Raw genomic sequence first — 14,274 nt, 5'->3', positions numbered from 1 at the left:
TGTGAAATGCTTGATAATATATGTATCAACAGAAGTATATTTTCTGGGTGATTTTAAATATTGACTTGCAATCAAGCTGCCCACTCAGGAAAAAACCTTGAACTCTAACAAGTGCCTGCAACCTGGATCAGGTTGTCAGTCAACCTACCAGGGTAGTTATAAACAGCACAGGAATTAAATCATCACGTATTGATCACCTCTTTACTAACGCTGCAGATATGTGCTTTAAAATAGTATCCAAATCCATATAATGTAGTGATCACAATATAATAGCAATATCTAGGAAAACCAAAGGCTGGGCCTAATATAGTGTATGAGGTCATACAATAAGTTTTGATGTAAAGAATATTTGCTGGTGTGTAATGAGGAGCAATCAGACGCTGCACTTGACACGTTTATGAAACTACTTATTCCAGTTACTAATAAGCACGCATCCATTAAGAATATTACTGTAAAAACTTTTAAATCCCCTTGGATTGATGAGGAATTGTATGGCAATTAAGTCTGGCAGTCCAACTGATTGGCAAACGTACTGCAAATTAAGAAAATGTGACTAAACTAAATAAAAATAAACTACACTATGAAACAAAGATAAAGAATAATAGTAAAATGCTTTAGGGCACCTTAAATGAACTTTTTGGGGAAAGAAGCTAACTAGCTCCTTCAGTCATTGAATCAGATGACTCCATCACAAAGCCCACTGATATTGCAAACTACTTTAATGACTTTTTCATTGGCAAGATAAGCAAACTTAGGGATGACATGCCAGCAATAAACACTGACACTACACAAGTATATCGGACCAAATTGTGAAAGACAATTGTTCTTTTGAATACCGTAAAGTCAGTGTGGAAGAGGTGAGAAAATTGTTGTCTATCAACAATGACAAGCCACCAGGGTCTGACAATCTGGATGGAAAATTACTGAGGATATTGTCACTCCTACTTGACACATCTTTAATTTAAGCCCACTAAAGAGCGTGTGCCCTCAGGCCTGGAGAGAAGCTAAAGTCATTCCGCTACCCAAGAATAGCAAAGTACCCTTTACTGGCTCAAATAGCCAACGAATCAGCCTGTTACCAACCCTTAGTAAACTTCTGGGGAAAAAGTTTTTTTGACAACAGAATTTCAGCATGCCTATAGGGAAGGACACTCAACAAGCACAGCACTTAACAAATGACTGATTGGCTGAGAGAAATAGATAAAATGATTGTGGCGGGCTGTCTTGTTAGACTTCAGTGCAGCTTTTGACATTATCGATCATAGTCTGCTGCCAGAAAAACTTGTATTATGGCTTTACACACCTTGCTATATTGTGGATAAAGAGTTACCAGTCAAACAGAACACATAGTGTTCTTTAATGGAAGCCTCTCAAATATAAACCAGTTAGAATCAGGAATTCCCCAGGGTAGCTGTTTAGGCCCTTTGTTTTTATTACATTTTTACTAACGACATGCCACTGACTTTGAGTAAAGCCAGTGTGTCTATGGATCCATATGACTCAACACTATACACGTCAGCTACTACAGCAACTGAAATGACTGCAACACTCAACAAAGAGCTGCAGTTAGTTTGAGTGGGTGGCAAGGAATAAGTTAGCCATATTTCCAAAACTAAAAGCATTGTATTTAGAAAAAAACACCCACTAAACTCTAATCCTCAACTAAATCTTGTAGTAATGTGGAAATTGAGCAAGTTGAGATGACTAAACTGCTTGGAGTATCACTAGATTGTAAACTCATGGTCAAAACATATTGATGCAGTAGTAGCTAAGATGGAGAGAAGTCTATCTATAATAAAGTGATGCTCTGCCTTAACAACACTAACAAGGCAGGTTCTACAGGCCCTAGTTTTGTCGCACCTTGGCTACTGTTCAGTCGGGTGCCACAAAGGACTTAAGAAAATTGCAATTGGCTCAGAACAGGGCAGCACGGCTTGCCCTTGGATGTACACAGAGAGCTAATATTAATAATATGCATATCAATCTCTCCTGGCTGAAAGTGGAGGAGAGTTGACTTTATCACTAGTTTTATTTATGAGGTCTCTGTCTAAACTACTGGCACAGAGCTCAGACACCCATGCATACCCCACAAGACATGCCACAAGAGGTCTCTTCACAGTCCAAGTCCAGAACAGACTATGGAAGGCACACAGTACTACATAGAGCCATGACTACATGGAACTCTATTCCACATCAAGTAACTGACGCAAGCAGTCAAATTAGATTTTTTTAAAAACTGATTTAAAAAACACCTTATGGAACAGCGGAGACTGTGAAGCAACACAAACATTGGCACAGACACATGCATACACACACGATAACATACTCACTATACATACACATGGATTTAGTACTGTAGATATGTTGTAGTGGTGGAATAGGGGCCTGAGGGCACAGTGTGAAGTGAAATCTGAATGTATTGTATGTTTTTATATTTGTTTAAACTGCCTTTTAATTTTGCTGGACCCCAGGAGAGTAGCTGCTGCTTTGGCAGCTAATGGGGATCCATAATAAATACAAATCAGTGTCCTGGCTAATATCCCCAATCTGGCCGGTCACCTAATCATCCCCAGCTTACAATTGGCTCATTCATCCCCCTCCTCTCCCCTGTAACTATTCCCCAGGTCGTTGCTGTAAATGAGAATGTGTTCTCAGTCAACTTACCTAGTAAAATAAGGATTCAATAAAAAAATAAACATGCTTGACCATTAAAGTTCTTACTGTGGAATACAGTGTTTGGTTTTCGGCAGGCATAATGGGACCCATGTCGTCTGAGTCATCTGTCCATAGAAAATTAATTATTCAGGTGCTTTTTGGCAAACTTGAGTCAAGTTTTTGGATGAGATGGGTCCCATTATGTCTGAAAACTTAACACTGCATTCCACATTAAGAAACTCATACCAACGGTCAAGCATGGTGGTGGTAGTGTGACGGTTTGGGGATGCTTTGCTGCCTCAAAACCTGGATGACTTGCCTTAATAGAAGGAACCGTGAATTCTGCTCTGTATCAAAGAATTCTAAAGGAGAATGTCAGGCCATCGATCTGTGAGTTGAAGCTGAAGCGCATCTGGGTCCTGCAGCAAGAAAATGATCCAAAATACACAATTCTACATGAAAATGGTTAAAGCGACAAATTTTAAGTTTTGGAATGGCATAGTCAAAGTCCAGACCTAATCCTAATTGAGACGACTTAGTGGTAGGACTTGAACTGAGCAGTTCGTGAAGCCAGAAATGTTGCCAAGCTAAAGCAGTTCTGCATGCAAGAATGGGCCAAAATTCCTTCACGGCGTTTAGCCACTCAACAACTACAGGAAGCATTTGGTTGCTGTCATTGCAGCTAAAGGTGGCACAACCGGTTACTGAGTGTAAGGGGCAATTACTTTTTCACACAGGGGAATTGGGTGTTGCATCACTTTAATAATAACTCAAATGCATACTTGTTTTATTCATTTAATTAACAAACTCAGGTTCCCTTTATCTAATATTAGGTTTTAGTTGAAGTTCTGATAAAATTCAGTAGCAAAAATAAAGAAAATCAGAAAGGGGGCAAATACTTTAACACGTCACTGTAGGTCATTGCTCTCCATACCTGTTCATGGAGAGCTACCCTTGTAGGTTTTCACTCCAACCCCAGTTTTAAGTAACTTGGTTCAGATTATCAACCAGCTAATTATTAGAATCAGGTGCGTGTGATTACAGTTGCCGTGAATCTTCAGGACGGTAGCTCTCCAGGAACTGCTGGGTTGAAGAGCCCTGATGTAGGTGATAGGCAGTTTAAACTATGTACAGTTGTTTTTTGGCCAGTCTTTCCCAGTGGTCTTTTGTAGTGTGGAGAAATGTAGGGAAGCAGTGCTGACCTCTCTCTCTCTCTCTCTCTCAGGCTCCACGCTCCAGGATAAGGAGGATGACCCGGTCCCTTCTGAGACGGGACAGAACCACCCGTTCTTCCGGCGCTCTGACTCCATGACCTTCCTGGGCTGTATCCCCCCCAACCCCTTCGAGGTCCCCCTGGCTGAGGCCATCCCCCTGGCAGACCAGCCTCACCTCCTGCAGGTTAGTGCATTTCTTTAATTCGCACTGACCGGTATAGGTCGTTATCAATAAAACGTCACAATACAGTGCAGAGCGTTAGATTTTGGCTGCTGGGGGGCAAGGAGACCCCCAGCTCCACTAAAACCATTGACAAGTACATGCTGTTTTTAAGGGATTGTTAACTATTTGGTTTTAATATCATCACTTTGAAGAGCATAGTCAGAACGACACAGTTCGGATTATTCCACATTTAGCTCTCAGTTAAACAGCAAGTAACTGCATGTTTTTCATGATCAGTAAACATCAATTGATCATGTATTTTCAGATAAATGAGGGTAACCTATCATTTGGCATCTAGCTAGCTAAGCAAACTATGTCGCTTAGCTTGCTTCATCAGAGGTTAGGCTTTTGGAAAGAGCTTGACATTGGCAAGTCCTCGTCAAATTGTCATTCGGACTACTGTCATCACCTCTATAGATGCCAAGCAAATTAAACAATATTTGGATATAGACTTCTAGTTATCCCCTGAAAGTTAGCTTGTTAACTAGCCGTATTGATGTTGTATTTTATTGGCTAGCCAATTTGATGTGGTCCATTAATCAGGTTTGTCAGTAGCAATTGCGATTTAAACACCAAGAAATGTTAAGGGTTTATGTTAGACCTACTTAGTGAAGTTAGCTATGTTGGTTGGAGAAAAAAAGTATATAAGGTCTACTTAGCACTATGTTTAGCCAACTGTACAACGTTTCTACCGGTAGCTTGCAAAGTAAACATTATCAGCTAACAATAGGCTTACATCAGCAAATGCGCCCTTCTGCTGCTTGACAAGCAGAGCCCACAAAGGATGGGGAAATGAACCTAAACCACTCATACTTATCAGGTATAGTTTACTTTTCACTCAAATATCTAACTAAAGGTTATTGAGAGACGTCAGGGTAGCCTCAACATATCTGAAATTACATGGCCAATTGATGTTTACTGATCATGACAAGCATGGATACTTGTTGTTTAACTCTGAGAGCTAAATATGGAATGATCTGAACTGTGTAGTTCTGACTATGCTCTTCATGAGGTTAAGATATTACAACCAAATAGTTTTAACATTTATTTAACAACCCCTTAAACAGATTTTAGTTGTCAAGGGCTTTAGCGGCACTGAGGGTCTCCTTGCCCCCAGCAGGCAAATCTGAAACACTGCACTTTATTGTGAGATTTTATTGATAACTATCTATGAAGGAAATGGAATTAAAGTGACATGTGCAGGTGAAGTCCTAACGGGCTCCCAAAACAGCCTCTTTATAATCCTTAATGCAGTGTAATTGATGCCAGACAGTAGTTATGTTAAAACACAGCTATAGAGCTTATTTGCCTACTTATACCTTTATGGGGCAAGCAGTGCAATATACACTAGAAGTCAATAAATCCACCACTACCAATACGTTGTTAATCTGTTTTTAGTTTGTTACAATAATGACACTGCAACTTATTTTACATTTTTCTACCTCCCAGCCCAATGCAAGGAAGGAGGATCTGTTTGGCCGTCCTAGTCAGGGCCTGTACTCGTCCTCGTACACAGCAAGCAAAGGCCTGGCAGAGGCCACCCTGGACCGCAGCTGCATGGAGGTTAACATGGGCTCCTCTCAGGTATACATAACGCACTGCCCGCCCTGACAACACACCAGCCCTGCTCTAATACTCTTATCATGCATCCTTCCTTTATCCCTCATCCCTTCAATCAACATGCATCCTTCCCTCATCCCCCCCTTCTTGAAAGAATCACTGGTCTAACATGGCTGGATTGGTGAAAGTAATGCAATGGAAACTGGAAAGCTTGCTAACGCCAATCCATGTTAGATCAGTGATTAGTACTTCATGGAAGGAAAAAGAGTAAGGGAAGATGCATCAAATTATTGGAGCAGAGCCACAGTCTTCACAGTACATTTCCATAATTTAAAAAAACATTCATTATAGCACCATTCACTACAACCACAGCTGTTGTGTCCTACAGATCCTACCCACCAAGATGTCCTACTCAGCCAACCTGAAGAACGTGATGAGTATGGAGACTAGTCAGCGCGGCAGAGAGGACCAGCCCATGGACCAGGAGCTAGTGGCTCCAAAGCCAGGCCCCTCACCCCACGACCTAGCTGCCCAGCTGAAGAGCAGCCTCCTGGCTGAAATAGGCCTCACTGAGAGCGATGGACCCCCGCTTCCTTCCTTTAGGTATGGTACACGTGTCTTAGTGGCTAGTAAATAAATGAAAATGCCATCTAGGTTTGCTTTCTCAGGTCGCTCTCTTTTTGCTTCAGTAAGGAAACAATGAATATAGTTAGGTTACATAAATAAATAATATTCTCCCTCTTTGCATCTTACAACTGCATATGTAAATGTTCCTTACACTCCCATCTTTGGTATTAACAAGGAAGTAACATCTCTGTGCCCTCTCCTGTGTTCTCCAGACCCCACTGTAATATTAACTAGGAAGTATATAATCTCTGTCCTCCTCTCCAGACCCCACTGTAGTTTCATGGGGATGGTGATCTCCCATGACATGCTGCTGGGCCGCTGGCGTCTGTCTCTGGAGCTGTTCGGACGCGTCTTCATGGAGGACGTTGGAGCAGAGCCTGGATCGGTATGCACACTCAGGGATTGGTGTCTAAACAATTATACTGTATTATATTTATAGTATTTCCCCTGGTCCAAACCATTAATACAATGAAATCCACAAAAATATACAGCTAGACATGGACAAAATAAATAAAAATACCTTTACCAAGATGATGGGCTAGAAAGTTTATGAATTGCCTGGCTGGGCTGTTGAACAGTAAATTGATGATTCAAATGGAACTGTTAACAGGCTTTACCTGTGGATTATCGTGAATAACTAACAGCTATCAACCAATCAGCATACCGGATCCAAATGTACGCTTTTAGAACGGTAGACAAGTCTCTACAGCTTTCTGTTCCCAGATCTTGACAGACAAACATGTAATAAAGAAAAGTACAATTACCAAGATGAGATCAGGACAAAAAAAAACATCTGTCAAACATTAAAAACAGTTGATGATCAGGGACCTCCCGGGTGGCGCAGTGGTCTAGGGCACTGCATCGCAGTGCTAACTGCGCCACCAGAGTCTCTGGGTTCACCCCCAGGCTCTGTCGCAGCCGGCCGCGACCGGGAGGTCCGTGGGGCGACGCACAATTGGGCCAGCGTCGTCCGGGTTAGGGAGGGTTTGGCCGGTAGGGATTTCCTTGTCTCATCGCGCTCCAGCGACTCCTGTGGCGGGTTGGGCGCAGTGCGCGCTAACCAAGGGGGGCCAGGTGCACGGTGTTTCCTCCGACACATTGGTGCGGCTGGCTTCCGGGTTGGAGGCGCGCTGTGTTAAAGAAGCAGTGCGGCTTGGTTGGGTTGTGCTTCGGAGGACGCATAGCTTTCGACCTTCGTCTCTCCCGAGCCCGTACGGGAGTTGTAGCGATGAGACAAGATAGTAATTACTAGCGATTGGATACCACGAAAATTGGGGGGAAAAGGGGATAAAAAAACAGTTGATGATCTAACCAGACATTTAATCCTGTCTGTCTGATCCCGTCCCCAGATCCTGACCGAGCTGGGGGGCTTTGAGGTGAAGGAGTCTAAGTTCCGCCGGGAGATGGAGAAACTCCGTAACCTCCAGTCTCGTGACCTGGCCCTGGAGGTGGACCGTGACCGTGACCAGTTGATCCAGCAGACCATGAGGCAGCTCAACACCCACTTTGGACGGCGCTGCACCACCACACCCATGGCTGTGCACCGCGTCAAGGTCACCTTCAAGGACGAGCCGGGCGAAGGTAGTGGCGTGGCCCGTAGCTTCTACACGGCCATCGCCCTAGCCTTCCTGTCCAATGACAAGCTGCCCAACCTGGATTGTGTACAGAGTGTCAGCAAGGGCATGCAGGCCAGCAGTACGTGTCATCACGATTACAACTCAAGTATGACATTGAGTATGAAACTACTAGCGTCAATTTATTAATTACTTAACCCAAATGGCAGTTTAACATGGTGACTGTGACAACTTACTGCTACCACCACTCTGGGGGAAGCAAGAGGAATTTCAGAGGAGAACAGAGATATATATCTTTCCTAAAGTCTCCCTCTGTGTGTAGATCTGATGCAGCGGCTGAGGAACAGAGACCGGGAGAGGGAGCGGAGGAGTGGAGGGCTCCGAGCCGGCTCTAGGAGAGATCGAGACAGGTGAGAGACCAACCATCCTGCTCACCAACCCTGTGGTTGTAGTGTGTTATTAGGACATGTTGCCTTTCAAAAAACATTTGACCTTCATGTGTTAGGCTGAAGTTAAACAAAGCAACTTTCAAGCAAATTTAGTCGCAGTTAGAGGTTGCAAGTGACATCTCAAGCAACGTTGCTGATACACGAAGTAACTCAAATGTGATTGAAATTGCTTGCAACAGCCAATCAAATTGAAGCTGCTATTGTCATTATGGTTTGAGAAGTCGTACCTCACCTAATGTCATCTGCTGCATTACATCATGATTTTACTAATTGTTTATCCAACCGTATGGTTGTATAAGAATGGATTTGGACAAAATGCTGTCTGTACACTTTAGCTAGCTAGTGAAAATGACCATGGTAGCAATGAACTAAGCTAGCTAGTGCAGTTCATGTTGGTCAATTTCAGTTGAAACTGGTCTGAGAGGTCTGGGTTCACTTCAAAAATGACATTGACTACCAAACCATGTACATTAACCATGACTTCCCATGATGCCAATATTTATTTACAGCTCCCGTTTGGCTAATGTCTCTTCTACCAACCTTGATCACGGTTCCCACAGCACTGACAGCTGTGTTGACTTGACAACTGGGTCAGAGTTCCGAACCTTCAAATGGATCATGTGCGACGCATTCATTTTGATTGGCTGTTGCTTGCAACTAGTGCACAAAGTAGAATTTTGTGGAAATAGAAAGTAAAAAAGTAGAAGAAATTGCAACTGGATGCAACCATGTTGTAGATTAATTGCTTTTTAGTTGCTGGTGGTGTTACACAAAGCAATCCAAATGCAACATAGTTTGAAAGTTGTAACTATAGCTTTATACATCTCTCTACTCAACTACACCGAAATAAAATTTTACACTGCTTAGCCGAGCCTAGCTGACCTGGTTACGCATCCACCATAGTTTCTGTCCTGCATTGCATTGTCTCACGTCGGATAACATGGCGGCCATCTCTACTGATCTGTCTGAACTCGCAGAAACTCATGGTAGCTAAAAAGAAGTCCGACTACAATATGCTGTCCTAACGTTCAAAAATGTTACCACGGTGACATCATCCACTGAACCCCTGTTCATCCTCAAGCGTCAGTTAATCTTACCAAAAACGATGAACCTGTAGCTAATATTTTTTTTTAAGTAATGAGGATGTCTTCAATACCTAATTCTATATCTAGCTAAGGTGTTTTGTGGTGGTAGAATCCATATTCATGAAATTCTTTATGTACGAACATTCCAATCCATATGAAAACACCAGTTCACACACTCAATGCTGAATACTCCCTCTAGCTATGCACATGAGTTTTCATATTTGTTCTGCTGTGATTAGTGCGCCGAGTTCTACAGCACAGCAGACTGCTCTCCAACGTTATCGCGTTGGCCAAATGTTACGAAGTAGCGAGGCACAATGGCAGCTGTCTGTTGCATACATGCTGATTTCTGAGAGCAGTCCCTTAACTTTGGTTCTGTACAACTTAATCAACAAGCTGTTAAACTAGCTACTGTATGGCCATTCAAACAAGCTTATACTAGGCTGTTAGCTGGAGCATGGTTTGCTGTAGTAGCCAGAATTAGGAACTTGTGTTGAGCAAAATCTAGTTTTATAGATGTGTTCCACGTCCTACAAGACCGATTGGTTGAGGGACGAGCATTGATCTGGCGTAAGACAATGGCCTGCACTGGCCAGTTTTGTTCGGGTCGGCACGATGGTGTAGAATGTTTGAGGGCGCTAGCTAACCTTCCCTTCTGTGTGTGTTCCAGGGACTCAAGGAGACAGCTGTCCATTGACACCCGGCCCTTCAGGCCAGCCTCGGAGGGGAACCCCAGTGACGAACCTGATCCCCTACCTGCCCACAGACAGGCCCTGGGAGAGAGGCTATACCCCCGCGTCCACGCTATGCAGCCGGTACCTACCAGCTTTACAACAATCTAATTCTAATTAAAGTATCTTATCTATAAATGCAGTATCCATTCATTATCTAATCTATAATGCATAATATCTATATACAATCAAGGAATACTGTATGTGATGGGTGGTGAATAAGTGAAAACCTCAGGACTGTCTACAGAATGTGACTGACTGGTGTTGTTCCTTCCTCTCCAGGCATTTGCCAGTAAGATCACAGGGATGCTGCTGGAGCTCTCCCCAGCCCAGCTGCTGTTGCTCCTGGCCAGTGAGGACTCTCTCAGGGCCAGGGTGGAAGAGGCCATGGAGCTGCTCATTGCACATGGAAGGTATAGTACAATGTCCTATTCACCACTCTGCCATTTTGTTCTCAAAATAGCACCCTGCTCACAGTGCATTACTTTTGACCAGAGCCCGTTTATTGCCATATTTTCACAAAAAGGTACCATTTGGGACGCATCGTCACCATACACAATTTCAAGGATGCCCTCTTGACCAGGTCTCCCTTGTGAAAGTTTTTTTGTTACCTCAATAGGACAACCTGGTTTGATAAAAATAAAGGATAACCTGACTAAAACTCCTCTCCCCTTCCACAGGGAAAATGGCGCTGACAGCATACTGGACCTGGGTCTCCTGGAGGCTCCTGAGAAAGCACAGGTAAGCTTCAGCTCTCCGTCTCCGGTCCCAGCATGCCCCAGCTCTGTGGTCCAGGAACACAAGTCATTAGACATGCCTGAAAGAAAGTTGTATGAAGAATAAAAGGAATGTGGCCTTCAGCCTCATGACATTAATTTACTGGTTAGAATTCTGACTGTGGCTGTTTTTAGAGGTTTACGATAACATAATACAAATATTCACCTCATGATCACCCACTAATATTATGCTCTAATAGTAACAGGATATAGGGGACTGTTTGTCAACATTTCAGCTTTAGCAACCTTTCTCAAGACCAGTCAATTATATTTTACAGGGTGGCACTGATTTTAATTATTTTACGCCGTAATAACCAAAAATTTGTCAGTTATTGTCAATTACGAATAAAGTTCCTCATTTTCCTGGTTGTAGCAGCAGGAGAACCGTAAGCGTCATGGCTCCACCCGCAGTGTGGTGGACATGGAGCTGGACGACCCTGAAGACGGAGATGACAACGCTCCCCTGTTCTACCAGCCCGGGAAGAGAGGCTTCTACTCTCCCCGGCCCGGCAAGAACACGGAGGCCAGGCTCAACTGCTTCAGGAACATCGGCAGGTAAGTCCTAGCATCCTATTCCCGTTATAGTGCAACCAGGACCCATAGGGAACAGGGGGCCATTTGGAGTGCAGCCACTATTTACTTATATTCAGGGATAAAACAACGAAATTACAATTATATGTAGCCTACCTCAAAGAATTTCCAAGTGTTTACGTTTTTTTGTTTTTTTCTCTCCAGAATATTAGGGCTGTGTCTGCTGCAGAATGAGCTCTGTCCAATTACCTTGAACAGACATGTCATCAAGGTGCTGCTCGGCAGAAAGGTAATGATTTCCACTGGGCACTGTTGTACACTGCAATATGGAAACCGCTACATCTGGACTTGTACACGGATAGAGTTCTCATCAGTATTTGTGTCTGTGAGCAGGTGAATTGGCATGACTTTGCCTTCTTTGACCCGGTAATGTACGAGAGCCTGCGACAGTTGATCCGTCACTCTCAGGCTGGAGAGGCGGAGGCTGTGTTTGTAGCCATGGACCTGGCCTTTGCCATAGACCTGTGTAAGGAGGAAGGGGCTGGACAGGTAAAAAACTCACAGGGAGAATATTTCACATGCAGTCAACTCAATTTAGGAAGTGCACTTGGACTACATTTTCAGTCCCTATTTTTCATTTCGTTATATTTTTGCAATCGCCTGACTGCATCTCTGGTTTTAATGCACTCTGTCACAACTGGCATTTCACTACTTGTGCATGCAACATTAAACATTTGAAACTGCCAGGTTTTGCATTTATCAGAAGTTGACTGTTTTGAAAACCCTTCTATTCTGCAGTCTAATTGTGACAGAGAATGTTATGAAACATCACATTACGTTATTAACATGACGTCTGCTGTCCATGGCTATATCAGGTGGAGCTGCTGTCAGGTGGGGTCAACATGCCTGTGACTCCTCTCAACGTTTACGAATACGTGAGAAAGTACGCCGAACACAGGATGCTGGTGGTTGCCGAGCAACCTCTTCATGTGAGTTGTACGCTGTCATGTGGCACTGTATACAAGTGAATTACCATTCACTATAATAAAGGGAACCAAGTGGGGCATTCTGTATTGAGTTAGGTCTAAAGTTAGCCTGGTCCCAGATCTGTTTTTGTTTTTGGCATGCCATAGGAGATTCCAAAACAGCAAATTGGACACGAGTCCAGTCTAAAGCTGGAGTAGGGATAAGCCTAGATGTGTACAGAGACAATATTGCAGTGTACATTTATGTGAGATTAATACCTTGTTCTCTCTCAGCTGATGAGAAGGGGATGGATGTGTACTGTATATAAAGATGTTGACATTTAATGTTAATACTGTTTTGTCTCTTTCAGGCGATGAGGAAGGGTCTGTTGGATGTCCTTCCTAAGAACGCCCTGGAGGACTTGACAGCGGAGGACTTCAGGCTGCTGGTCAACGGCTGTGGAGAGGTCAACGTGCAGATGCTCATCAGCTTCACTTCCTTCAATGATGAATCTGGTACAAAGACCTTGGCCCGTATTCACAAAGAATCTCAGAGTATGAGTGCTGATGTAGGATCAGTTTTGCCTTTTTGATCACAATGAATAAGATTATATGGATGGGGAGACCTGATCCTAGAACTGTAAAACCTGGATGTATTTAGTTTTCCTTTGGTTATTGATCCTCACCCTAACACTTTTAGCTATGCAGTTGGAAGTCTTGTAACAAAAATACGTTTGTACTTTTACATGACTTAAATGTGTTTGAGTTTATGGTTTTTATTCCATGATTGAGTCACTTATTTTTGTTATCCCACTCTGAATCTCAACAGGGGAAAATGCTGATAAGTTGTTGCAGTTCAAACGCTGGTTTTGGTCCATCGTGGAGAAGATGAGCATGACTGAGAGGCAAGATCTGGTAAGAAATTATTTTCACTACCTGATGCAGTCCCAGTTTGTAATTTTTATCTGCAGAAACTCAAATATAAATTCCAATACAATCTGATTCCTCTCCCTCCCTGCAGGTGTACTTCTGGACCTCCAGTCCGTCTCTGCCAGCCAGTGAGGAAGGCTTCCAGCCCATGCCCTCCATCACCATCAGGCCTCCGGATGACCAGCACCTGCCCACGGCCAACACCTGCATCTCACGCCTCTACGTGCCACTCTACTCCTCCAAACAGATTCTAAAACAGAAACTCTTACTAGCCATTAAGACCAAGAACTTTGGTTTTGTGTAGAGGTTGACAAACATGTTTACATGTTGTGTAATATTTACCTAGTTACATTTTTGTAGATTTGTTTTTTTGTCTATACAATTTTATGGAATTTGAAGAAAATACAAAAATGCTGTCACTCCCCCGGCGGTTATTTTGTTTGTGTTGTGAACACAGACGGCTTGTTGTTTTAATTTTTTTTAGTTCTGAGGTAATATACATTCCTGCATTGGCTTTGTAAAGTTGAAGCCCTCTGCTCTATTGGCTTAAACCTTTACTTCCCAGGAATTTGGCTCGACAGCAAACTGTGCCGAAGCTCAGCCAAAGAGGACTGCAGTAGAAGTATTTAAAAAGTTAAAGTATAAAAAAAACACTGTGATTATGATTTTGTTCCTTGCCCTAAACAGAATACTTACTATCACTGACAGTTCGCTGCTGCCTTGGTGGAAAGTCAATATTTTTCTTGTATAGGGGGAGTAGGGAATTTCAAAATAAACTTGGATGCAAATGATCATTTTAGTCTCTTGATTGATGTAGAATGTATTTCTGAATATGGTTTAAATCGATGACCTCACAATAAATGCTCGGCATGCTGATAACCTGGTTTTAGGAACTTTACGAAGACTGCAATTATTTAGATTGTGGGAATACACCCAAGCGTACAATAAAACCGG

At 43.0% G+C, this 14,274-nt stretch overlaps 1 protein-coding gene across 20 annotated transcripts in view; it reads left to right on the top strand.

The window, feature by feature from the left end:
• Positions 1-14,112, top strand: part of LOC129837536 (E3 ubiquitin-protein ligase UBR5-like) — a 46,742-nt gene extending 32,630 nt beyond the window's left edge. For 9 of the 20 annotated variants that reach the window (XM_055903803.1, XM_055903793.1, XM_055903796.1 and 6 more), the window contains 16 exons: positions 3,881-4,053; positions 5,542-5,676; positions 6,041-6,255; positions 6,544-6,664; positions 7,629-8,013; positions 8,176-8,263; positions 10,058-10,202; positions 10,401-10,531; positions 10,799-10,859; positions 11,268-11,449; positions 11,630-11,714; positions 11,819-11,974; positions 12,301-12,414; positions 12,762-12,945; positions 13,220-13,305; positions 13,412-14,112. In XM_055903803.1, coding sequence (XP_055759778.1) covers positions 3,881-4,053; positions 5,542-5,676; positions 6,041-6,255; positions 6,544-6,664; positions 7,629-8,013; positions 8,176-8,263; positions 10,058-10,202; positions 10,401-10,531; positions 10,799-10,859; positions 11,268-11,449; positions 11,630-11,714; positions 11,819-11,974; positions 12,301-12,414; positions 12,762-12,945; positions 13,220-13,305; positions 13,412-13,624 — 2,474 coding nt within the window. In that variant the 3' untranslated portion in view covers positions 13,625-14,112. Of the gene's footprint in view, positions 1-3,880; positions 4,054-5,541; positions 5,677-6,040; positions 6,256-6,543; positions 6,665-7,628; positions 8,014-8,175; positions 8,264-8,811; positions 8,923-10,057; positions 10,203-10,400; positions 10,532-10,798; positions 10,860-11,267; positions 11,450-11,629; positions 11,715-11,818; positions 11,975-12,300; positions 12,415-12,761; positions 12,946-13,219; positions 13,306-13,411 lie in introns of all 20 variants that reach the window. The other 11 variants (XM_055903806.1, XM_055903802.1, XM_055903805.1 and 8 more) reach the window with 8 other exon arrangements.
• Positions 14,113-14,274: the final 162 nt, after the last annotated feature.

This window comes from Salvelinus fontinalis, chromosome 38 (assembly GCF_029448725.1).
Source record: "Salvelinus fontinalis isolate EN_2023a chromosome 38, ASM2944872v1, whole genome shotgun sequence".
NCBI classification, from domain to species: domain Eukaryota; kingdom Metazoa; phylum Chordata; class Actinopteri; order Salmoniformes; family Salmonidae; genus Salvelinus; species Salvelinus fontinalis.
Note: the sequence above shows the minus strand (reverse complement) of the source record. Positions and strands in the feature narration are given on the sequence as shown.